Source organism: Theropithecus gelada, chromosome 3 (genome assembly GCF_003255815.1).
Source record: "Theropithecus gelada isolate Dixy chromosome 3, Tgel_1.0, whole genome shotgun sequence".
Taxonomy (NCBI): Eukaryota; Metazoa; Chordata; class Mammalia; order Primates; family Cercopithecidae; genus Theropithecus; species Theropithecus gelada.
The window spans coordinates 175,550,356-175,577,222 of NC_037670.1; the positions used below are offsets into that span (position 1 = coordinate 175,550,356).

The 26,867-nt window shown below is 43.9% G+C and overlaps 1 protein-coding gene and 1 pseudogene across 1 annotated transcript in view; one reads left to right on the forward strand and one right to left on the reverse strand.

The window, feature by feature from the left end:
* RHEB (Ras homolog, mTORC1 binding) overlaps nucleotides 1-23,313 on the reverse strand; it is a 52,611-nt gene extending 29,298 nt beyond the window's left edge. Inside the window, exon 1 of the mRNA XM_025378645.1 lies at nucleotides 22,842-23,313. Coding sequence (XP_025234430.1) covers nucleotides 22,842-22,893 — 52 coding nt within the window. The 5' untranslated portion in view covers nucleotides 22,894-23,313. The remainder of the gene's footprint in view (nucleotides 1-22,841) is intronic.
* LOC112620290 lies at nucleotides 4,533-6,157 on the forward strand (annotated as a pseudogene).
* Nucleotides 23,314-26,867: the final 3,554 nt, after the last annotated feature.

Consider the following 26,867-nt stretch of genomic DNA (forward strand, 5'->3'; position numbering starts at 1 on the left):
ATTCAAACCTACTGGATGGGCAACTCCAGAATGGAAGTATGAACAAGCCCCCTAGGTGATTCAGTTGTGCAGTTCTGATGTTTAGGAGCCACTCCCCTCATTCAACAAGTTCATCTATTATCACCTATCGTCTCCAGGGTGTTCCCTAATCCTCCAGCTCCTACCAGCAACTCAGTTCATAATCACTTAAAGGACACCTACTATGGGCCAGGCACTGAGGATATGCTATGACTTCTGAGCTATGAGGAAGGCACTCTCAATGTCCCAATTGCTGCTATCCTCTACTCACCCAGTGTCCTAGCCTTGGTGCATACGCATCAAACACAGTGACTGGAGCCCCTGAGCTGGGCAGGTAGCCCTGTCTGCCTTACACAGTCTGACGTTTTCACTGGAGGAAGAGTTAGCCACCCTCCCCTTCCACAAAAGTTGTTCTACCCCCTTGTTCTCTAGATCCCACACTCCCTCCTCGTCTCCTCTGAACCTTCCTCCTTATAAACACATTTTTGGTTTACCTCATTCCATGTGGCTTGTTATAATGGTATCTCTGAAATATTTAAATAGATTTAAAAATCCAAGGGGGCATATTGATTAGGCTCCCCTTTGCTCTCAGCGTTACAGGGAACTCTTGCTGGAAGCTGCAGTTGTCGGGTGCCACACACTCGACCATGAAGATGAATGCACCTTACAGAAAACGATCTCAGCCACTTACAGCTCCATTTTACTCACCCTAAATTAAATGTGCCCATGGGGATACACCTGTGCGCCCTGTAGAACTCTAATAACACCCCTGACAAAAGGTGTGTAGGTCCTGGCTTGAGGAGCCTTCAAGGAAAAGGTCAGGTAAATAGAGGTTCAAGTACTGGAGGCAATTAAGGAAGAGAAGCAGCTCTCCAACTTTAGGAGAAACATCAATGAAAGAAATCAAACATCAATGAAACCTGCAGAATAGAACTCAGTGAATACCACTGAATTGAATGGATACAGTAATTGTAATCTCAGCAATTTTGGAGGCTGGGCTGAGGCTGGCAGATTGCTTGGGCCTAGGAATTCAAGACCAGCCTGGGCAACACAGTGAGACCCCCCCATCTCTATAAAAAAAATGAAAAAATTAGCAGCACATGGTAGTGCACGCCTATGCTCCCAGGTACTTGGGAGGACCACCTGAGGCCGGGAGGTCGAGGCTGCACTCCAGGCTGGGTGACAGAGTGAGACCCTCTCTTAAAAAGATACAATTGAAAAGTTACTGGCCAGAGGCAAGAGGCAAGCTGTGACTTCTGGATGTCTACCTCCCTACTGACTAAATGATGACATTCCCGCAGAACAGCTATTAGGTTTCTTCCCTCCAGCTTGGTTATACATTTACTTAAACCTCTACCTAGTTTCATCAGTTACAAACAGAATCCCTTTTGTAGAACAAGAAGATTAACTCTCCAATTGTCCCTTCTCTCAGTTCTACCTCCTAACAGCTGTATTTTTACAGTTCCAAGCATGGCAATATTCCATTCCATTCCATTCTGAATCCCAAGTTTTCAAAGCTCTGACTACAGATTAATTCATTCATTTACTCAAGTATCTATCTGTTAAACAGCTACTAAGTACGAGGCACAATTCTAAGCATGGGAATACATTGGTGAATAGACAGAAACCCCTTCCTCAGTATATAAATTCTAATGGGGAGAAACATATTAAAAATAAACACAATAGGCCAGACACAGTGGCTCACGCCTATAATCCTAGCACTTTGGGAGGCCAAGGTGGGCGGATTGCCTGAGCTCAGGAGTTTGAGGCCAGCTGGCGAAACCCCGTCTCTACTAAAAATACAAAAAATTAGCTGGGCGTAGTGGCACGAGCCTGTAATCCCAACTACTGGGGAGGCTGAGGCACAAGAATCACTTGAACCTGGGAGGTGGAGGTTGCAGTGAGCCGAGATTGTGCCACTGCACTCCAGCCTGGGCGACAAGAGTGAAAAGGGAGGGAGAGAGGGAAAGAAAGAAGGAAGGAAGAGAGGAAGAGAGGGAGAGAGGGAGAGAGAGAGGGAGGGAGGGAGGGAGGGGAAAAGAAAAGAAAGAAGACAGTGGGTAAAGGTTTAGGATTTAAACTCAAGATCGTGGTGTGAATCCTAACTGTGTCAAGACATTGAAGTTAAGCGCTCTGGGCCGCAAAATCTCTCTGCATCATAATGATTAAATGAAATCACAGATATAAAGCACAGTACCTGGTACCCATCACATACATATTCAGTAAACAGTTATTCAATTCTGTACCACAATCCCATAGTCAATCAAGCTTTTCCCAAATTATGATCAACACCTTGAATCCACAAACACCAACTTAAGTCCTACTCCACGTGTAATTGTGGAAGAGTCAGTATAAAATACCTGATTGAAACCTAAAAGGAACCTGTAGTCTCAACAGAGAGAAAGGTACTACTAATTGTGAAAATCAAATATTACCCTCTTCCACCTTAGAAATGTCTTTTGTTTGGAGACAGGGTCTCCCTCGGTTGCTCAGGCTGGAGTGCAGCAGTGCAATCAGAGCTCACTGCAGCCTCCAACTTCTGGGCTGAAGGTATCCTCTTGTCTTAGCCTCCCAAGTAGCTGGGACTACAGGGGTGTCCCTATCAGGCCCACTGAGTTTTTTTTTGTAGAGATAGGGTCTCACCATGCTGCCATGCTGGTCTTGAACACCTGGGCTCAAGCAGTCCACCCATTCTGTCCTCCCAAAGTGCTGAGATTATGGGTGCGAAACCACTGTGCCTGGCCTGAAAATGTCTTTAAAAAAACATGCTTAAGATTTTCTTTCAAAAGCCACTAGGGGTTTTCCAGTCAGAAGAGTGATATGAGAAGATGAAACACTAGGAAGATGAGAATGTGATTCTGAAAAATAGACTAGAAATAAAAACTGGACTTTTTTTTAGTCCACTTCAATATAGGTACTTATTACAAACCAACAAAAAAAAGGGAAAAATTAATCTCTTAGAAAAAAATAAAAAAATCTTAAGAAGAAACAAAGTATGTATCTGATTTCAAGACCTACTAGGAGTCTAAAGTAATTAAGACAGTGTGGTACTGGCCTAAGGACAAACACAGATTAATGGAAGAAAATGGCACACTCCCAAAATAGATCCATACATATGTATGATCAATTGATTTTCAACAAAGAACGGTCTTTTCCAACAAATGGTGCTGAAACAACTGGATGTCAATATCAGAAAAAATAAAAGAGGCTGCGGCAGTAGCTCATGGCTGTAATCCCCACACTTTGGAGCCGAGGTGAGAAGACAGCTTGAGGTCAGGAGTTTGAGACAAGCCTGGGCAACACAGCAAGACCAGCCTCTACAAAAAAATTTTAAAATAAAAACAGAAGAGAGAGAAGCTCGGCTTGTATCCTATAAAAATGTATAGGATCCAAAATTGATCATATTGCTTGAGCCCAGGATTCAAGACCTGCCTGGGTAACATAGCGAAATCTCACCTCTACAGAAAATCAAAAAATGAGCCAGGTGAGGTGGTGTGCTCCTGTGGTACCAGCTACCAAGGAGGATGACGTGGAAGGATCATTTGAGCCTGCCAGGTTGAGGCTGCAGCAAGCTGTGATTGTGCCACTGCACTCCAGTCTGGGTGACGGAACAAGACCCTGTTTCCAAAATAAAAAAGATCATAGACCTAAATGTAAAAGCTATGAAACTTCTAGGAGAAGCATTGGAAAAAAATCTTTGCAAACTTGAGTTGGGTGAAGATTCTTAGGTATAAAATTCAAAGTACAATCCATAAAAGAAAAAAATAACATCTTGGACTTGATCAAAATTAAAAACTCTACTAAGAGCCTTGTTAAGGGAATGAAAAGACAGGCCACAGACTGGGAGAAAATATGTGCAAAGGACCCACAAGCAGAGTATGCCTAACCCTCACGACTCAACAACAAGAAACAATCCAATGAAGAAACTGAGCAAAAGATCTGAACACTTTAACAAAGAAAATATGCAAGTGGCAAAGCATATTAAAGATGCTTTTAACATCATTATCCATTAGGGAAATGTAAATTAAAAATTACAATGAGATCTACACACCTAATTAAAATGGCTAAAATAAAAAATACTGGCCATCCCAGTGCTTGCTAGGACGTGGATCAACCTATACGCTCACCCACTGCCTGTGGGAATGCAAAATAGTGCAATTTGGCAAGTTCAGCAGCTTCTGAAAAGCTTAACCTACACTTACCATATGACTCAGCAATCTCATTCCTAGGTATTTATGGAAGACAAACGAAAATTTATGGTCAATACAAAAACCTGTATTTGCACGTTTATACGGGCTTTACTAATAATTGCCCTGAAGTTGAAACAAACCAAATGTCCTAAATTATGTTAAACCCACCCCACAGCCTTGCACTCTGTCCCCGGCGGAAGAAGTGATATCACGGGCACCATGTGAGCGCACTGCAACATATGCAGCTGCCTGGTGAGAGGGAGCCGGCGTCCTACCAGCTGCTGCTGCCCAGGACTGGGCCCTTAGGGAGGAGGAGATGAGAAGATGGTGGACGACCCCAATGCTGTGGACAGGAAGGTGGAGATATGGAAGATCAAGAAGCTCATTAAGAGCTCAGAGGCGGGCTGGGCGTGGTGGCTCACGCCTGCAATCCCAGCACTTTCAGCGGCCGAGGCCTGCGGATCACCTGAGGTCAGGAGTTCAAGACCCATCTGGCCAATATGGTGAAACCCCATCTCTACTAAAAATACAAAAATTAGCTGGGCATGGTGGCACGCACCTGTAGCCTCAGCTACTCTGGAGGCTGAGGCAGAAGAATCTCCTGAACCCGGGAGGCGGATGTGGCAGTGAGCTGAGATCATGCTACTGCACTCCAGCCTGGGCAACACAACCGTCTCAAAAAAAAAAAAAAAAAAAAAAAAGAGCTTGGAGGTGGCCTGCAGCAATGGCACCAGCATGGTATCATTGATCATTCCTCCCAAAGACCAGATTTCACCAGTGGCAACAATGTTAGCAGATGAGTTTGGAAATGCATCTAACATTAATTAATGGCAGGAGTAAACCACCATTGAGTCCTGGGAGCCATTACATCTATACAACAAAGGCTCAAACTGTATAACAAAGTACCTCCAGATGGTCTGGTTGTTTACTGTGGAACAACTGTAACGGAAGAAGGAAAGGAAAAAAAAGACAGTCAACGTTGACTTTGAATCTTTCAAACAAAATTAATACGTCATTGTATTTGTGTGACAACAAATTCCATGCTGGGGCTCTTACAGCACTACTTTCAGACTATAGCCAAGTTTGGATTCGTTGTAATATATGGAAGTGTGCACTTTTTGGCACACTCCAAGGAAACATTGAGAGAAGTCCTGCACAAATTCACTGTGGATCTCCCAAAGAAACACAGTAGAGGAGGATAGTTAGGCTTGCGTTTTGCCCGTTTAAAAATGGAAAAGCGACATAACTATGTTCAGAAAGCGGAGACTGCTGTGCAGCTGTTTATTTCTGGGGACAAAGTGAATGTGGCTGGTCTAGTTTTAGCTGGATCCGCTGACTTTGAACTAAGTCAATCTGGTGTGTTTGATCAGAGGTTACAATAGAAAGTTTTAAAATTAGTTGTTATATCCTACGGTGGTGAAAATAGATTCAACCAAGCTCCTGAGTTATCTACTGAAGTCCTCTCCAAAGTGAAATTCATTCAAGAGAAGAAATCAATAGAACGATACTTTGATGAAATCACCCAGGACACGCCCAAGTACTGTTTTGGGGTTGAAGATACACTAAAGGCTTTGGAAATGGGAGCTGTAGAAATTCTAATGGTCTATGAAAATCTGGATATAATGATGTTAATAAGTTCTTCACTGCCAAGGCACAGAAGAGAAAATTCTCTAACTCCAGACCAAGAAAAGGATAAATCTCATTTCACAGACAAAGAGACTGGACAGGAACATGAACTTATCAAGAGCACGCCCCTGTTGGAATGGTTTGCTAACAACTATAAAAAATGTGGAGCGACATTGGAAATTGTCACAGATAAAACGCAAGAAGGGTCTTGGTTTGTGAAAGGATCTGGTGGAATTGGAGATATCCTGCGGTACGGAGTAGACTACCAGGGAATGGAATACCAAGGAGGAGACAATGAATTTTTTGACCTTGATGATTACTAGGTAGTTGACATAGGTCTGGCAAAATGTGCCTCACCCTCCAGCATCCAACCCAAGGAACATACCCATGGTGGAATCCAAACAGATCCCTGCCTTACAACTGGAACATTTCCAGAACTTTATCCATGAGCACTGGTTATTGAAAAGACAACCGACACAAAACCAGACCCAATGCTACACTTTGGTTTGTCGTGGTGTCAGCGCAGCAGCCTATAACTAAGTTCCTAAATGCCACTTTGGACTAATTTAAAAAAGAATCCCAGTTTTTACTTCTACTTGATGGTGAAATTGGTTGCTCTTGTACTTTATGAAAAAAAAAATAATTTTTAACCTTCATATATAGAAGTAAAAATACTTTAACTGCTGTAAACCTTCAAAAGTTATATGAAGTGAGATCATACTGGCTTATTTTGATTGCAGAAAAATTAAATTGCTGCATTTTGCAGTGACCCATTTAAATGGCATTCCCAGCTTAGACTGCATAAGAAATATATGTGGTGAAATGTTGGAATCATTTCTCTCTTGGTCTATTTAATGTTGAAAGGATGAGCTAATAGGAGGCAATTTCAACTTCACTCCCTCACGCTACCCTGTCTTCCTCCAGACTGGCAGTTTCAAGGATGCAAACTGCATTGCAAAATCAAACTGACTCATGAAGCATTAGGGCCAGTGCACTGTTTACTTCCATCTGTTTGCTGACACATTTGTGCCCGGCGCTTGGGAGTCCTTTTTATCAACGTTCTGACAAGAGTCCCTATAACCTTAACCTACTCGAAACCAGTTTGGGTTGGATATGTTGGGGCTTCTGTGCTATCGCTGGGATTGGGGGAAATAAAACATGCAATTTAAGTGGGGGGAAAAAATTCACCCAAAGGGATACAGGCATCCCTTGGTATACAAGGGGGACTGGTTCCAGGATGCTCGAGTATACCAAAATCCGAGTGTGATGAAGCCCTGCTTTTCACCCTGTAGAACCTGCATATGTGAAAAGTCGGCCCTCCATACATGTGGGATTTGCATCCATGGAATACTATATTTTCCATCTGCATTTGGTTGAGGAAAAAAACACCCTGCCTATAAGTAGACCTATGCAGTTCAAACTGTGTTGTAAGGGTCAACTGTCCTACTAAGCAATACAAAGGAATTAAATAATGGTATGTGTACACATGAATAAATCTCAAATGTGTTGTGCTAAGTAGCCAGACGCAAAAAGCTGCATAATATATGGTTCCATTTATTGGGCATTCTGATAAACACAAAACCATAGGACAGAAAACACAAAGGGCTAACTAGAAACAGGCACAGGACGCTTTCTGGATTGATGGATTGTTCTACAGCCTGACTGTGGATGTAGATGACTGCAGAGTTGCCAAAACCTGTTGAATGCTACATGAAAAAGAAGAAATTTTCTCAAAGTTTTAAATTTTATTTTTCCTTTCTTTTTACAGGTGTGGGACCTCAAGTTTTTTTTTTTTTTTTTTTTCTTTTAATCTTCACCCTTACCTCATACATAAAAACTAACTAGAAATGGATCAGAGACCTAAACGTAAAAGCTAAAACTAGAAAAATTCTAGAAGAAAACATGGAAACAAAAAACAAAAACAAAAACAAAAAAACTTTATCTCAAGTCCAATAGAGCTTAAAGGTGAAAACAAAAAAAAAAACAACTTTATGATCTTCAGGTAGACAGATTCCTGACACGATACAAATAAACAAAAAAACAAAAAAAACGATGAACCGAGTTTCATCAAACTTACAAACTTCTTCTGTTCTCTGAAACATAGGAACAACAAAAAAGTCACACTAGGAGAAAACATTATATATACATCTGAAAAAGGACTTTTATTCAGAATATATAATTCAGTAAGAAGAACCTGATAACCTAGGCAAAAGACTTGAACAGACACTTCACAAACCAAGATATCCAAATTTCCAGTAGGTATATGAAAAGACGTTCAACATTCTTAGTGGGAAAATTCAAATAAAACCACAACCTACTATCTGAGAATGGCCAGAAAGTTAGAAAGGCTGCCAATACCAAGTATCAGGGAGGATGGGCAGAGCAACCAAAGCTCTCATCTGCTGCTAGTGGAAGCATAAAATGGTCAAAATGTTTTGGAAAAACAGTTTGGTAATTTCTCCTGAAGTATACACTTAATACATATGTGACACAGCAATCCCACTCCTAGGTATTTACCAAAGAGAAATGACTGTGTGTCCACAAAGACATTTACTCAAAATGCTCATAATAGCTTTATTCTTAATAGTGAAATACTGGGATAGCCCAAATATCCACCAATAGGTGATCAGATAAACAAATTAAGGTATATCCATTCAACAGAACACTACTCTGCAATAAAAAGAAATTATACATGCAACACCATGGATGAATCTCAAAAACATTATGCTAACTGACATACAAAAATGAGTATATATTGTATGATTCAATTTATGTGAAATTTTAGGGTAAGAAACTAACCCAGAATGATTGAGAGCAGATCAGTGCTTCCCGGGGAGCCGGGGTAGGGTGTGAGGGACATGAGGGAACTTGTGGGGATGATGGAATGTTTCATATTTTGATAAAGGCGGAGGTTACACAGGTGCATAAATCTGTCAAAACTCATCCAACTCTACACTTAAAATGGGTATTTTACAATATGCAAATTACACCTCAATAAACTTGATTTAGGAAAAAAAGAGTTTTTTTTTTTTAAAAAAAAAGATAATGCATTTACTTTTTTTTTTTTTTTTTTTTGAGACAGGGTTTCGATCTGTTGCCCAGGCTGGAGTACAGTGGCAGGATCATAGCTCACTGTATTCAAAACTGCTGGTCTCAAATGATCCTCCAACCTTGGTCTCTCAAAGCACTGGGATTACAGGTGTGTCTCACCATGCCCAGCCCATTTACTACTTTTTACTAAACAGTATGAGATGGTAGTTATTAGCTATGTGACTTTGGGCAGTTTTCCTGAGTGCTTTTTCTTATCTGTAAATGGACGTAATAATAGCACCTATCCTGTAAGGTGCTTTGTGAGGATTAAATGAAAATATCTAACAAACATCTGGCATGTAGTAAGTGCTCAGCAAATCTCATTATTATTAATATTAGTTTTACTATTAGTAACTGCTCCTAGGCAGAAATAATCTGCTTAGGATAAAAAAAGTATTTTCAGAATTATATCTAATAAATTAACCTGAAAGATGACATACAGTTTATTTCAACTAAAGCCTCAAAATAACACAACAAAAATAACAAACACATACATATGCCCCTAAAGCAGAAAATTACTGTTTCACAGTTACCCACAGCTGTAGTATGAACCACCCCACAGCTGACTGACTGACACCACCCATTTCATGTGCTCATGGTTCTACAGTCAAAGCTGGGCTCACTTTTAGTTTACTCTTTGGGCTGCCTTTATCTGGTGGGCTGGTGGTGCTACACAGCTGGGAAGGCGGGGCATTCTCCCTTTCTTTGTGTCTCCTCCTAACATCCACTGCATGTCACTTGAGGCTCCCAAGAACACAAAAGCAGAAGCTGCCAACTTCTTAGTGCTTAAAGCATGGAACTGGCACATCACCATCTTTGCTGCATTCTGCAGGCTCAAGACAGTCCCAGGGCAAGCACAGGAATATCAGGAGAGTGCCTCGTTGGGGACTAACAATAGAACAGACACCAGAAAAGCAGACTTGGTTTGTAAAAGGCAGAAAAAGACTGCAGACTCACCTGGGTTATAAATGGAATGAAACCTGAATCACCATTGTTAAAAGGCTGGAATAATAATGAACCGCATAAAGGTTTCTTTCTATGTGTTCCTTATATGACATACAATGCCAATCATATGCTTAACAATCATATGCACCCACTCTAGTAAGAAATGTGTAGATCCCCATATGGTAGGATTGGTGGTTGTTGCTTTTTCGAGAAGGAGGGGTGATATGTGCTGTGTTGCGGCGTGTGTCTATGTATATTACACACACACATATATATATTAGTGTCACTAAGGAAGTGTTTTGAAAAAGTGTTTACGATTCTAGTGGGAATACCAATCCCCACATGAACGTCATATACAGTCGGATGACAGTGTGTGATGCAGAACATACACATCTTAATTATTGAACAGAACCTAAAAAGTGAGACACTGTTAGAGTTTACAGGACATTCTCACATGAATTATCTCGCTTGTTCCTGTGAGCTAAGCAGGGTTGACATCATGTTGTTTTTTCTCACACCTCTTCCCCAACTTTAAAAACAGATGCTGGGAGATTTTTAAAAAAGGAAAAAATTAAACTGCAATTATTATTATTATGACAAAGACAAGGCAGAAAAAGTAAAACTAGTTCATAAAATTACCCTTTCAAATACTTACAGGTAATCCTATTGCCAATTATAACGCTACCAGATATATGCCACTGAGGAAAATAAGAAATATGTTTAATTATATAACATGAAGGACTAAGTTTCATAAATGAAGAATTTTATTAATAGGATTACTAAACTAAAGGAAAATAAAGTGCTAACCAGAAAGGCCATAAAACTGTTTCCCTGAAGACTTTAAAAATAGGATATTCATCTCTAAAGGATGGTTTAAAGATAAAGCTGAGGTGGAAGGCAGTAATAATAGCCCTGATAAACTGCAGGAAATTAAATGTTTAACAACAATGAAGAATGAGTTTTCCTAGAATTGTGGCCAATCTGGAGAGAAGATTCGGGACACAGGTGAGGGTGGGAAAGAGCTAGAGAAAAGCAAAGACAAAAATTCTCTAATTCTTAAGATATTAAAGAACATGAAATTTGGCCGGGCGCGGTGGCTCAAGCCTGTAATCCCAGCACTTTGGGAGGCCGAGACGGGCGGATCACGAGGTCAGGAGATCGAGACCATCCCAACATGGGCTAACATGGTGAAACCCCGTCTCCACTAAAAACTACAAAAAACTAGCCGGGCGAGGTGGCGGGCGCCTGTAGTCCCAGCTACTCGGGAGGCTGAGGCAGGAGAATGGCGTGAACCCGGGAGGCGGAGCTTGCAGTGAGCTGAGATCCGGCCACTGCACTCCAGCCTGGGCGACAGAGCGAGACTCCGTCTCAAAAAAAAAAAAAAAAAAAAAACATGAAATTTAAGAATGATCAAAACTAGTAATAACAGAGTATGAGGAAAATGAGATATGAAATAGAGTATACTCATCTGTCAGCCTGAATGGTTAAAACCATTCATGTTTTAGAAAGATAATTTCTTCAAAAGTTCTTAAAATCTGCACTGACCTCATTTTCAACACCAATTCACTCCTCACAGTATCTGGGCTGCCCAATATACATGGCAGTCAGTAGCCATACATGGACAGTAAGTACCTGAAATGTGCTCAGTTCTGATTGAGATGCCTCACAGTGTAAGTATGACAAAATATACAAATATCAACAATATCCACCACATGTTGAAGTAACATTTTGGACATACTGAGCTAAATTAAGTATATTAATTTCACCTATTTCTTTTTACTTAATATGGCTACTGGAAAAATCTAAAATTACATTAGATTTTTGGTTTTTTTTTTTTTTTTTTTTTTTTTGAGACCTCAGCCTCCCACTTTTGTACAGACAGGGTTTTGCCGTGTTGCCCACGCTGTTCTGGAGCTCCTGAGCTCAAGAGATCTTCCCACCTCGGGTCCCAAAGTGCTGGGATTTTAGGCGTGAGCCACTGCACCAGGCCAGATTATGTTTCCATTGAACAATGCTGCTCTGTACCCTTGTTTAAGGGAAAAGGATCATATTATTTGTATAAATTTAGCTCCCTAAATTTGTGCTCCAGAAATACTTCCACAGAAGTCTAAAAAAAACGGAAGGTAGGCTCATTTTGTGTACAGCTCAATATTTTAGGACACTGCTCATACAGAAACATGGTTAGAGTAAGAAAGCAATTTATTATTATAAAACATATTCACACATTTTTGTAGCACTGTTATGCAGAATGAAAAGATCTAGAGAAAGAGCCCAACTCCCCCTCCCCGCAAGCAGGAATGACAAACATCCTTGTAGTAAGACACTGCCTGCCTGAGTGGGCAGCGTGAGTGTGTGGGGCCAACTGGGTCCAGCAACCTCTTTTGTCTCTGGGGCAATAATCCTGCGGTGTGAGGGTATGCTTGGTCAAATCCTTGGGTGACACAAGGACCCAGGGGCAGCAAACCTTCAGAACCCTAGTTGTAGGCACAGCCACCTGTCTTCTGGACCATGGGAACTGTGCCCCGTGTGGGTGGTTGCTAGGGCCTCTGTGGCCAGAAAGCAAGGCAAGCGTGTGCATCTGGCAGGTGGGTAAATGAACCTAGTCCGCCCCTTAAACTTGCTCCTGTTCCATCATTTCTGATCTTAGCCAATGGCAACATGACCTACTCAGGCACTTGCATGAGAAATCTGAAGGCTACTTCACAGCTCCCACATTGATCTTGTCCATTCTCCCTCTAAGGAAATCTCCGACGTGTGTCCTCTTCATCTCATCTACTCTGCGCCTTGGCTGGTCTTCCCATTTCTACTCTCTTACCACCCCCACCCACTTCACAGAATAGCAGGAGGGATGGAAGCCAGGATCAGCACACTTCAGACCAGGGGCCAAATTTGGCCTACAGCCTGTTTTGGTTTTGTACAGTCTATGAGCTAAAAATGGTTTTTTCATCTTTAAGTGGTTGGAAAAAGAAACAGTATTTCATGATACTGAAAATCAGATGAAGTTTAAGTGTTATATCCATAAATAAAGTTTTACTGGCACACAGCCACACCCACTCGTCAATGTATTGTCTGCAGCTGCTTCCGTCCTACAAAGGCATAGCTGCAACAGAGGCTACATGGCCTGCAAAGCTTGAGATATTTACTATCTGGCCTTTTACAGAACGAGTCTGCAAGCCCCTGGTATAGATTATCACCTTATTTCTTGCTTAAAACCCTTCAGTCACTTCCCAGTTTCTAGAGAAAAGTCTAAAACTTTTCACAGAGCAGACAAAGCTGTTCTTGATGGACAGTTGGCAAACACATGAATCTGGGCCTCTCTCACACCTCTCTTACTCACACCTCACCCTTCTCATTCACTCAGTAAGCCACACTGCCTTTCCTTTAAAGACAATTCTCCCACCACCCCCATCCCCACCTGATGCTCAAGTTAGCCCTGCCTTTCATTATTTCTCTCAAGCACTTATCCCAACTGTATTTAAATAACAATCGTGTCGTAGCTGGTTAAAGACTGCCTGCTCTGGAACCACTGCTTGAGTTCAAACACTGGCTTTGTCACTTAACAACAGTTTGACATTGGGCAAGTCACATAAACTTTTTGTACTTCAGTTTCCTTATCTGCAAAATAGGTGTAACAACTGTACCTACCTGAGTTTAAAGGCTACTAATACATGTGCATTAATATTGTACCCCATAACAGTAAATGCTTCAAAAGCACCAACAATTATTATTCTCAGTAGCAGGGGAAGGTTCCTGTGGCTCCTCAACTAGATCGAAGCTTCTTTTTTTTTTTTTTTTTTTTGAGACGGAGTCTTGCTCTGTCGCCCAGGCTGGAGTGCAGTGGCCGGATCTCAGCTCACTGCAAGCTCCGCCTCCCGGGTTCACGCCATTCTCCGGCCTCAGCCTCCCGAGTAGCTGGGACTACAGGCGCCCGCCACATCGCCCGGCTAGTTTTTTGTATTTTTTTTTTAGTAGAGACGGGGTTTCACCGTGTTAGCCAGGATGGTCTCGATCTCCTGACCTCGTGATCCGCCCGTCTCGGCCTCCCAAAGTGCTGGGATTACAGGCTTGAGCCACCGCGCCCGGCCGATCGAAGCTTCTTGAGGGCAAGGATTATTAACTGTCCTAGCTTTTGTGACTGGTACTAAGTAGACCATTTATTCAAATGCTTAATGAACACCTAGTTGAGTAACACATAACACTCACAAACCGTCCTCTTCAACCAACAGTTGCAGTGATTCAATCTTTGGGGGCCTGGCCCAACTGTTCTCTTTCAAACAAATGCCAAATGTGACTGAGATTCTAAAGCCAGCAAAATACAGGTGCAGCGGCTCATGCCTGTAATTCTGGAACTCTGGGAGGCGGAGGTGGGTGCATCACTTGAGTCCAGGACTTTGAGACCAGCCTAGGCAACAAGTGAGACCTTATCTCTACAAAAAAATAAAAAAATAGCCAGGGCATGGTGGCACACATCCATAGTCCCACTACTCGGGAGGCTGAGGCGAGAGGATCCTTGAGGCTGGAAGGTTGAAGCTGCAGTGAGCCGAGATTGCGCCAATGCACTGCAGCCTGGGTGACAGAGTGAGACTCCGTCTCAAAAAATAAAAAATAAAATAAAAATAAAGCTAGCAAAATAGCCAGACATACTTATATCTAAGACTTAGGAGTCTTAGAAAAGCATTTCATCTCATAAAACTGTATTAACTGTAAAAGCCCACATTTGCATACACATTCACAAATGATGTACTATGCCATCAGGCAGTTATTAACATTCAACTCTCAATTCTGCAAAGGGTGGGATTATGTATCTTGCTAAAACACCAACTTCACTTTCAAACGTCCATGAAGAGTCCTTCTGCAAACATGTAAGCACAACAAGAAGAGAAATGGGGAAGAGGAAGACTCAACTCTACTATAGGTAAGACACAAACCAAGTAAGCACGACACTTTGCAGTGAATTCTATCAGTATCTTTAAATTGCCCTGCTTTCTTAACTTGCCCATAAGAGCACAATGTAAAGGCTTTTCTAGCACTTCCTGTTCTAAACTAATACCAGTTTAGATTTAAAGCTCCAATCCTACAGGGAACTCCTTTTTTTGTAACCAGAAGCCTAACATATATTGAAGAAAATTAAAATACTCAAGTAGTATTCCAGGACTTTTAAAATGTTAGATTTCTTTCTTTTCTTTCTTTTTTTTTTTGAGACACAGTCTTGCTCTGTCGCCCAGCCTGGAGTACAATGGCGTGATCTCGACTCACTGTAACCTCCCGCTCCCGGGTTCAAGTGATTCTCCTGCCTCAGCCTCCATAGTAGCTCGGATTACACGCATCCGCCACCACGCCCAGCTAATTTTTGTATTTTTAGTAGAGACTGGGTTTCACCATGTTGGCCAGGCTGGTCTCGAACTCCTGACCTCAGGTGATCCACTCGCCTAGGCCTCCCCAAGTGCTGAGATTACAGGCAAGAGCCACCGCACCCAGCCAATTATATTTAAAAATCAATTAAGCAATTCACGTTAAAAGGACTCAGCAGTTTGCATTCTCACAGTTAGCAGTGTGAAGAAGACAGATCATTGAGTACTCTCTCAATGTTAAGATTTCATTTGGTACTTCATAATAAATTAGAACTAAGAATGAAGGTTCCTTCAAGTATGATCCCTAAAGATTTCACAATGCTCTCACTTGCACAATCATGTGCACGCTCAGTTCTGATTTATTCAAGTGACTAAGAACAATCCAGCCATTTGTAACAACTATTACAGTTGTTATTGTGAACTTGTTATTCTGAATCTTCACCCAAGAAAAGCATTGCGCCTTTCTGACTTCCACAATCACAGGGAGAGGTGGCAGTGTCTCATTCTGTGATAAAGTTGCTATTTTTACTTGTGTACTCCTCCCACACTTCATCCTGATACTTGTATTTAAAAACTATATTATTAGTATATGGGTCTCTGGTATCCTGCCACTCTTTGCAATTTTCACTACTCTCTGGGAGCCTCACCATCACCAGGTCCAAACACAACTCATCCAAAAATGCACCACAATCAGAAACCAAACCAACAGGCACACAGATATAACTCTCCTGATGTTCTCTGGCCTCCCTCGTGCTTCCTTCCATTCTCAACCACGCCGAGTTCTTTCCTGCCTTGCCATCTTTGTCTCTCACAATGCTACAGGGCCTCTCCTAGGAGGCTCTTCTAAGACTGTGGGAACCACATCGCTGTGAACAGCGTCGAGGATGCAGTCACTCTCAATTCAATTTTGCACAGCAGTGAGCAAGATCCTAGCTTACAACAATTGAATGGTTCTCAAAGGGTGGTCTGTGGACTTTCAAGGGGTTTACCAAAATCTTTTCGGGGGCTCATGAGGTCAAAACGATTTTCATAGCAATATTAAGTTATCATTTGCCTTTTCTACAAAGTTCCCACTTGTACTAAAGGTGCAAAAGCAATGGTGGGGAAAACGGCTAGCTTGGCACCCCTTGGCATGAATCAAAAACAGTAGTTACAAACTGAGTGGTAAGTCACTGTATTCTTTACTGCCATATGTTCACAGTGGGAAAAGAGCTGTTTCCACTTAACGATGTCCTTAAAAAAGCAGTAAAATTATATTGAATGTTGACCCTTTGGTACATGTCTTTTGAATATTCTGCATGACAAAATGAGATGCACGCATAAAGCACCTCTGTTACATACTGAAGTATGATGGTTGTTTCCAAAAAAAGCACTTGTGCAATCATTTGAGAAGTGATCTGAACTGGCCACTTTTATCACGGAATGCCTTTGTTACTTGGAAGAATGATGACAAATTATCATCATTGCAAATGTGAATAGCTGGCAGACATTTTCTTGAAAATTAAAGAAACAGAACAGTCAATTCAAGTAAAAACTAGTAGCATGTTGCCAAGAAAATTATTTGAACTCAAGGAGGAAATTAGAATTTTGGAAAACTTGCACTGCTCATAGTGAACAGTGTTCTAAAACTTAAGACTCTGCAGAGATTGGTGGTGATATTAACAAATGTGATTTTTAAACATGCTTGTATATTAAAATGTGTCAACATGTGGAAGATCTGTGTAACGATGAACAAATATTTTCCAAATGACCAATGATGCTACAAAACCAGGCATGGTAGAAGATCCATTCCAAGTATAAAACAGACCTGTGGAGTTGGGCAAATTCATCAATATGATTTCAGATTGCATAGTGTAACTATTCTTCCAAACTATCACTTATGAAGTTTTGGTATCAAAGAATATTCAGCTACCTGAAAAAGCTATTCAAGTACTCCTTACTTCATTAAAATAACGTTAAGGGAATGAATTCAGGAGCAGACATGAGAATCCAGCTGTTAAGACATTAAAAGATACCTGCAAAACCGTGAAACACCCTATCAAAATTGCAGTTGCTTTTGTGGCAGAAACTGGCAATCTAGTTCTAAAACTCAATGTGAAAATGCAAGGAACTGAGAATAGCCAAAAACATCTTCAGAAATAATAAAGTTAGAGGACTCATATGCCCCTATTTAAAAACCAGCTACAAAACTACAGTAATCAAGATCGTGTGGTACTGGCGTAAGGACAGACATACAGATCAATGGAATGAGTGAGTCCTTTTATTTATGGTCACTTCATTTTGGACAAGGGAATTCAATGAAGAAAGAACATTATTTTAACAAAAGAAGCTGGGGCAACTTGATATCCACCTGCAAAAGAATAAAGTTCTCACATCATATACAAATATTAACTACAAATAGATCACAGATCTAATGTAAGAGTTAACAGGATAAAACATCTAAAAGAAAATGTAGTAGTAAATCTACGTGACCTTGGATTAGGCAATGGCTTCTAAGATGTGACACCAAAAACATAAGTGACAGGAGAAAAATAGATATATCGGCCTTCAAATTAAAAACTTTTTGCTTCAAAGGACACCCTTGAGAAGGTAAAAGGACAACCCACAGACAGAAGAAATTATTTGCAAAACCTATGATACTACTAGGATGGCTAAAATGAAAAAGACAGTAACAAGTGTTGATGAGAATGTGGAGAAAATTAAACCCTCATACATTGCTTATGGGAATATAAAATCGTACAGCTGTTTTGGAAAACAATTTGACAGTTCTCCAAAACATTTAGCACGGAGTTAACCATAACGACCCAGCAATTCCACTCCTAGGAATGTACCCAAGAGAAATGAAAAGATATGTCTACATAAAAGCTTGTACAGGAATGTTCAAAACATTATTATTCGTAGTAGCCAGAAAGTAGAGCTCCAAGTGGTGGCTCACACCTGTAATCCCAACACTGGGAGACTGAGGCGAGAGGATTGCTTGAGGTCAAGAGTTCAAGACCAGCTTGGGCAACAGAGCAAGGTTCCCACCTCTACAAAAAAATTTAAAAACTAGCTGGGTGTGATGTCACACACCTGCAGTCCTAGCTACTCGGGAGGCTGAGGTGGGAGGATCATTTGAGTCCAGGAGGTTGAGGCTGCAGTGAGCCATGATAGCTCCACTGTACTCTAGCCTGGGCAACAGAGCAAGACCCTGCCTCAGAAAAGTAAATAAATAAAATATAATAGCTAAAAAAAAAAGAGAAACCACCCACATATCCAATTGACAAATGCATAGAAAAAATGTGGTATGCTCACATGATGGAATATTAGTCAGCACTAAACAGGAAGCGGCAACATATGCTACAACACGGACAAAACCTGAAAACACTATACTAAGTAAAAGATGCCAGACCCAAAAGACCACATATGTATGTTCTCATTTATATGAAATGTCCAGAGTAAGTAAATTCATAGAAACAAAAAGATTAGTGGTTGCCAGGGGGCTGATAGGGAAGCAAGATGGAGAGTGACTGCTAATGAGTACAGTTTCTTTTTGGGGTGATGAAGTACAGAGAGATATAACCCATATGGACAGCAAAATAACATTTGGCACTGGAAAGTCATAATCCATAACCCAATATGGACAGCAAAATAACATTTGGCACTGGAAAGAAATCTGAATTCGGATTATGCTCTTGTGCAGAACAATGAGTAAGACTGAAAAACAGTAATTTCAAGTTTCAATACAAAGTGGCCACTTCAGGACTACCCCCACCCACAAGTATACAACATCAGAATATTAAGCACCTGAATATACAATTTCACATACTGGTAGATTTCATACATAGCAAATATTGTTTTGCCTTTCAATTTTTCAATAAAAAGTGTCATCAAATGATAGGTTAACTTAAAAAATAAACAGTACGTCAGAATCTGCTGGGAACAACCAAATATTTAATGACATCTTTCCTCATGAAGACTCTAAATACTACCCAAAACATTTTGACAAAGTAATAATTTGAGTACTTTTGCTGAATTGCCTTCTTCCAAACCACAAAGCTGTTTCATTTTCCCCCTATGATCTTTCACATGCCTGTGATCCCATCCCTCTTATTAACCGTATGTAAGAGGCTTATATATGACAACCAGCTTTTGATTACGGTCTAATGGTAAACTAGGTTACCAAAGCTCTCTGTACAGGTAAAATCCCAGTGAAACACGTACCAGACTGAAGATAGTTTACGTAACACTACCATTTTAACTTAAGTTTAGTTACTTCCTATTGCGGGACTACTCTGCTGTGGTAGAGACAACGGAATGTCAGGGAGCTGGTACTTTTGGCCACCACAGGAACAGTTAATACAAAGCACTCCCTGAAAGCCAGACTCCCAGAGTTACAGGTGACATGTCCTTAAAAGCTTTAACATTGTAAAGAACAGGAAAAGTACAGGGGATTGGGAGGGAGAATTGTATAGATTACCTGAAAATTATATTTTCCCTATTGGTAGTTCTGACAAAAACCTGAAAGCCAAGTAGAGGGCTGGGCATGGTGGCTCACACCTGTAATCCCAGCACTTTGGGAGGCCAAGGCAGGTGGATCACGAGGTCAGGAGTTCAAGACCAGCCTGGCCAAGATGGTGAAACCCAGTCTCTAATAAAAATACAAAACTTAGTTGGGCGGGGTGGCAGGCGCCTGTTATCCCAGCTACTTGGGAGGCTGAGGCAGGAGACTTGGTTGAACCCGGGTGGCAGAGGTTGCAGTGAGCCGAGATCGCACCACTGCGCTCCAGCCTGGGTAATAGAGTGAGACTCTGTCTCCAAAAAAAAAAAAAAAAAAGAGAAAGCCAACTAGTAAAACAAACATAGCATTTTGTTGTTTTAGCTGAAGACAACTTTAAAAATAAAGTTTGTGGCATGACAAAGTCACAATGACAAGTATCCTACTAGTCAAACTGGTTTAATGTACTTAAGAGAATATTCTAAGAAAGATGTGGAGCCTTTTTCTATGGCTCTACCCCCAGAATATAGGAGAAAACAGCTCAGCATCACAAAAGACCACAATCTAGAAACACATGTGCTCAGATTTCTCTGGTATAGCACCATTTGCAAGCTCCCAGAAGTGAGCATGCTGAGTAATTCTCAAAAGGGTGGCTTACTAGACGAAACCTGCTGGCAAAACCTAATCTCCTTCCCCTGCAAAAGACCCCACAAACTACAAAATATCCCGGCTCATAATACACTTTAAAATCAAATGGGGCTGGGTGTGGTGGTTCATGCCTATAATCCCAGCACTTTGGGAGGCCAAGGTGGGAGGACCACCTGAGGTCAAGTGTTTGGGACCAGCCTGAGGGTTGGCCATGTGGTGAAACCCGTCTCTACTAAAAATACAAAATTAGCCAGGTGTAGTGGTGCATGCCTGTAGTGCCAGCTACTCTGGAGGCTGAGGCAGGAGAATCGCTTGAGCCCTGGACATGGAGGATGCAGTGAGCCAAGATCGCGCCATTGCACTCCAGCCTGGGTGGCAAGAGCCAAACTCTGTCTCAAAAAAAAAAAAAAAAAAAAATTCAAATACAAGATTGGGAGCAACTTAACCTCTCCAAAATCGTTTAATATGACTACGCTTGAAAATAAGTATGGAGAAGTGGGGTAGGTTGCAGAAATATGAAATACTGAAGACACAAAATAGGGACTAAAAGTGACCCTGTAAGCCACCGAAGACTAAGTTAGCACAGTATTTAACAAGCAGCACTTTAAAATGTTTGTGAAGAGACGGCTAAGGGGTGTCCTGTCACATCTCCGTCCTCAGGAGGAAGCTGAATAGAGGGGAAGATAAAACAGAATGGATTTCAACTAGACACAAGGAACTTCTTTAGCAAAAAAAAAACACACAAAAAAACAAAAAAACAAACAAAAAAAACCACCAAAAAGTGATAAAACTAGCCCTGCTTACCAAAGACTAGAGCTACCATTTCAACATTTTAAAAGGGTAAATCAGTCAGGATCTTTAGGTCATTCTCTTGGGTTGAAATCAAGTAGCCGAGGTACTTGACCATAATGTGATTATTCAGGGGCTACTATTTTCAAATAGTTGGCAATAAGTACTTACTTGACTGACTAGGGAGGGCTCACCCAAGAGCCAGGACACCTCGCGGTCCCAACTCCTCAAAATGCAGAGGAGGAAATCAAGAGAACAGAGACAAGAGCATGGATTCAGGCTGCCAATAAAGGTTGGATCCCAGGTTCCATGTAGATATTTGAACAGTTAGTGACTTTGAACCCCTCCATTTGATTCGTGGTTACTTCCTGGCTGCAGCACCGCATCGCACAAGAGTTCCCCCTACGACTCTGGGCACCCCGCATCTCTAGCCAAGCTTCTTTCAGCCCTTGACTTTCTCCAGCTCTCGACGGAGAGGTAGTAAAAGGATGAGTAAGCATGCAGTGGCTGATCTTGGTCAAAGAGCACAGACCCTGGCACCGGCGGTGGAAAGCGCAGTTGGGGAGTGCATCCCGCGAGCGGCAGGCAGGTACAAGCTTCCCACGACACATGCTGTCACCCCGTTCCGCAATCACCGGAGCCTTTGAACCCTCGCTTTCACCTCCCCATCCCCCCAAATGTGGCCCGGCGCACGTCTTCTATAGACAGTTATTTCAAAACAGCCCGAAAAGATGAACGTAATTTCTCCAGGCTTCCGGATGTCGGGAGACAATACAGCCTCACCCTGAAGCGTGTCTAAGTTCGATCGCTCTGGTTTCTCACAGGCCAGAAAACCGCTTGTTCTGTGACACCCCGTCCGCCCCCCAACCCGACCCTAAGCCACCTTATTCAGCAGTAAGGCGACGCTAGGAACCGTTTCAAATGTACGTCAACCTTTTGGGGGAAGAAAAAGAAAACAAAAAGACTTTGGAATTACTTCAACAGCGTGGTTGCAAGTACCTGACCTTATTCCTTCCCGAAGAAATATAGGCCACTGAGAGATCAGACATTCCTTTTTCTCTGCCTTCCTACCCGGGCCGCCAGCAGCATCTCCAGGGCCTCCAGAGGGGCCTCTTTTGGGGGCTCGCCTAGGTTTCCTATGTACAAAACTTGCGTTCAGAGACCAAACGTTCTCTAAGTCCCTAGTTTTCTTTACAAGGGTAAACTTCACCACAGACGGAATGAAGCCGAGGTGCTGCTTCCTTTGTTAAAATCCCACGGACTTTCTTTTCCTTGCATCGGGGGCGGGGTGGGGGAGACCGCCAGCCCCGGTCACGCGCGCCCGCGGCGAAGGCGGGGAGGCAGGTGTGACTCCTTCCTCGCGGGAGCCTCTAGCGCGGCTCCCCGGCGCCGCCTCATTTCCCCAGACGAGCCCCGGACTCCTCGGCGGCCGGCGGCCCCCGCCCCGCGCCTCCCACGCCCTCCGCCCGGCCGCCACCTGCCCGCCCGGCCCGCGGAGGGCGCCCGGCTACCGCAGCTCCTCGACCGGTGCGGACGCCGCCCCGACCGCCACCACCTCCGCTCAAAATGGTGGTTACGAAACGCGCGGCCCCCGCCCGCCCCGCCACATGGCCGCGCCGGCTCCAAACTTCGCAGGCCCGGCAGCGACCCGGCTTCCAGGCGAGGCCCCGGCGGCGCGAGGAGGCCGCGCGGCCACCGGCCACTCACCCACAGACCGGTAGCCCAGGATCGCGATCTTCCGGGACTTGGACTGCGGCATCTTGGCGGCCTCCTCAGCCCCGGCCCAACGACATCAACCGCGGCGGCGGCGGCTCCTGCTGCTGCGATCGGCGGCGGCCGCGCCGGGGGAGAGCGGCATACAGAGCAGGGGCGGCGGCGGGCGCGGCTGCCTCTAGCTCGCTCGCTCGCTCGCTCGCGCGCTCCCAACCGCCCGGAACCGACCGCGCGGCGGCGCCCCTCCCCCCACAACACACCCACGTGACCAGCCGGCGTCAGCACCGCCCCTCCTCGCGCCGTGGCCCGCCGCCTCCGCCCCCTCGAAATACGCGGGGGTGCGTCGGGGCGACGTTTTACTTTAAAGGCAAAAAAAGGGGACGCCGCGATGCCCCCAGAAAAGTCACGACTGAAACTCGCTGCGTCATGACCCTCCCACCTTCTTCCGCCGCTTTTTAATTACGCCATTCTCCCCGAGCGCCGATTGGACAGCACCGGCACAGCCGCGCGATGACGTGTCAGAAACTCCATCTCCCATTGGGGGAGGCAAGGAGGCGGGGCGGAGGGGGCGGGGCTGCCCACCCAGAAGCTAAAAATACAACGCGCTGCTACAGCGCGGTTGGGCGCCGGCGAGGTTTGAAGGCTTCAAACTTCCAACCGGTTGGGGGCGGGCGGGAGAGGCGGAGAGACAAACGGTGGCTCCCCGGTGATTGGCCGGAACGGAGCGCAGGGCGGGGCAATAGGTGGGAGGTGCGGTGATTGGTGATAAGCTGAACGGTTGGCGGGTTCGCGCCCGCTGAGCCCGTGGAGGGCGCGAGGCGCGTGGCCGGGGCGGGCGGTGGTTGGGCTGGCTCCTCCCTCGGGGCTTTTTTGAAAATTCCCTTTGAGCTGCGTTAGCGTTCGTGTCTGGGTTTGAGGATGTAGTGGTGACTAAGCGTCACCCACGGCCGAAGGACTGTGGGAAGCATGGAGTCTGCGTTAATTCAAAGTGTTAGGAATGTCATTAAAAACAGGGCGAGCCTCGTCAGTTCTGGTGTCTGCTTCGCTTCGCGCGGAGCTCGGCGCACTTCCTGGAACAACGCCGGGGCGGGAAGCCGGTTCTCCGCCAGCGCCAGGGCGGCTGGTGCGGCGGGCAGGCCGGAGCCGGGTGCCAGGAACGCCTCGGGCCGCGGTGTGGGCACCCTTCCTAGGGGTGCAGTGCAGAGGGGCGCGGGAAGAGAATCCGGGCCGGGAACGCAGGTGCCGTTGAGGGACGAGCCTCCAGGCAGGCCCGGAGTGGTGGCTGCTGGTGGGCTTGGCACTTGCCGAGTTAGCAGAGGCTCCGCCGCGCCGGGGAACCCGCCCCTATTCTGCCGAGGCTGTTTGGCAGTGGGGACCTGCAGAGGCCGGGCATGGCCCTTCGCCCTTTCCCAGTGATCGGTAGGGAGGAATGAAGCCCAGGGAAACTGAGTAGCAGGCCTTGTATTCCAGCGTAGGAAGGTTTAGAGGTGACTGGAGTCGAATTGGAACACCCAGCCCAAGAGCGACTCCCTCCAGCTTTCCCACGGAAGCATCCGATAGGGGCTGGGGTGTGCATTCTTGTCCTTGGGGATCTACAAATGGAAACCCCAGGCAGCCAGCCGGAAGTGATCAATGTCTGGAAGTTCTATGTTTTCATGAAATGTTGAGGTTTACGCTGCAGTTATTTTAAGTGTTTTAAAACTAAAGGTCTTAAAATGCACTCTCCTGTAAAATGTGTCGTTTTTATCCTGTAGATTCGGATATCCTCACCACAGTGTTTTTGAACAGATGCTACTAAACTCCTTGCATTATCAAATCAGTTTAGTTTCACCTTTTTTAAAAAAATAGAACAGAATAGAAAACTGCATTATGCATAGTAAGGGTAAGTATGTGTCCTCATTAGTACAGTGGTGAGTTAAAAAAACGAGTAAGGGTAAGTGTGTGTAAGTGCATGCGTCGGTATATATATTTATAGATATGCTATATATGTATTATTGTATGTTGGGATTCATTGTAAAGTTTCCTTTTTTTTTTTTTTTGAGACGGAGTCTCGCTCTGTCGCTAGTCTGGAGTGCAGTGGTGCGATCTCGGCTTACTGCAACCTCCACCTCCCGTATTCAGGCAATTCTGCCTCAGCCTCCCGAGTAGCTGGGACTACAGGTGCACACCACCACGCCCAGCTAATTTTTGTATTTTTAATAGAGACGGGGTTTCACCATGTTGGCCAGAATGGTCTTGACCTCTTGACCTCATGACCTGCCTACCTCGGCCTCCCAAAGTGCTGAGATTACAGGTGTGAGCCACCGCACCGGCCTCATTGTAAAGTTTCTTACCATGGGCTGCTTCAAAAAGTTTGAAAGCACCACTCTAGCCTGAGAATATTGGTAATCCAGATGTGAAGCACAGTCGTAAAGGACAAACTCATTCAAGAAGTTTTCCAGGCCGGGCTCGGTGGCTCACGCCTGTAATCCCAGCACTTTGGGAGGTCGAGGCAGGTGGATCACGAGGTCAGGAGTTTGAGACCAGCCTGGCCAACATGGTGAAACCCCGTCTCTACTAAAAATATAAAAATTAGCCAGGCATGCAAAATTTAGTAGAGCCCTGTCTCTACTAAAAATATAAAAATTAGGTGGGCACCTGTAATCCCAGGTACTCGGGAGGCTGAGGCAGGCGAATTGCTTGAAACTGGTAGGCGGAGGTTGCAGTGAACCGAGATAGCGCCACTGCACTCCAGCCTGGGTGAAACAGCCAGACTCTGTCTTAAAAAAAAAAAAAAAAGTTTTCCAGTTGCTGTCTTCAAGCCCTTTAATGTAGGATCCAGAGGTTTAGAAGATTCTTTTATTCCAGAGTGGGGAGAATTTGTTTCGTTTAAACAATGACTTAGCCAGCCTGGGGAACATGGAGAAAAGCTGTTTCTATAAAAAATACAAAAAAATTAGCCGGACGTGGTGGCGCGTGCCTGTAGTCCCAGCTACTTGGAGGGCTGAGGTGGCGGGATCACTTGAGCCCAGCAGGTCGAGGCTGCAGTGAGCTGAGATGGTGCCACAGCACTTCAGTCTGGGTGACAAAGTGAGACCTTGTCTTAAAAAAAAAAAAAGAAAAAAAGAAATGGCTCAGATTAGCTAAAATAGTAGGGACTCAGTCTGAATTCACATGGAAATACTTGACTGCAACCAGACGGGAACAGGGTCGGAAGAAATGGACTTGCTTTTGTATTCAAAGTAGCTCCCTTATTGGTGGCTAACTCGGTCACCTTTGACTTTGCAGCAGCAGGAAGGTCTGCTGCCACCAGTCAGCTTCTCCTCAGCAGGTCCTGCTTGTTCGGGACTGCTCCTCGAGGCCTAAGCCTGCTGCCTCCTCTGTGTGTACTTCCACTTCTGTTCCCTTTCCCTGTGAACTAAGAACCATGTGTCTTCTGTTAAGTTTCCAGAAAGAGAACATCATCAGTTCTGTTAATTCCCATCATCCCTTGAGTGAGGAGCTCATGCTAAGCATGTAGATTGTCCAGAGGGGTCTCTGCTGACCTACACCTCTGACGGCTGGTGGCTATGGAAGTTCTTTGAAATTTGGATGTCTGATATGGGGTTTGTATTAACTTTCTATGAGCATTTCCAAGCCCAATATCTGATTTCTAGTTCCAACATGTTTTTTTACGTACCAGAGATAACATACAAAACTTTTTTCCCCCCACCATTGAGTTACACTAAGATCAGAGTAAAAAACCACTGCTATGATTGTTTTTACCAAAAGGACATTCTTTTACATGGAAAATGGTGACCCCAATGAAAGTAGACATTAAGGAGTTTTGTGGTTTGGTTTTTAAAAATATTTGATGAGGGAAGAATGGAGAAGAACCAGACTCCTTTTGATCTTGGCATAAGCCAAAGCAGACTGAACTGTTATGTCTCACATCGGTATCATTCAAAATCAAACCTGCATGCTAAGGTTATTCTATTGTGTGGTCATCTTATTGAAGTCAAAGGGGCAGAACCTTTGTGGATGGGAGAGGGGTTTCCTTGG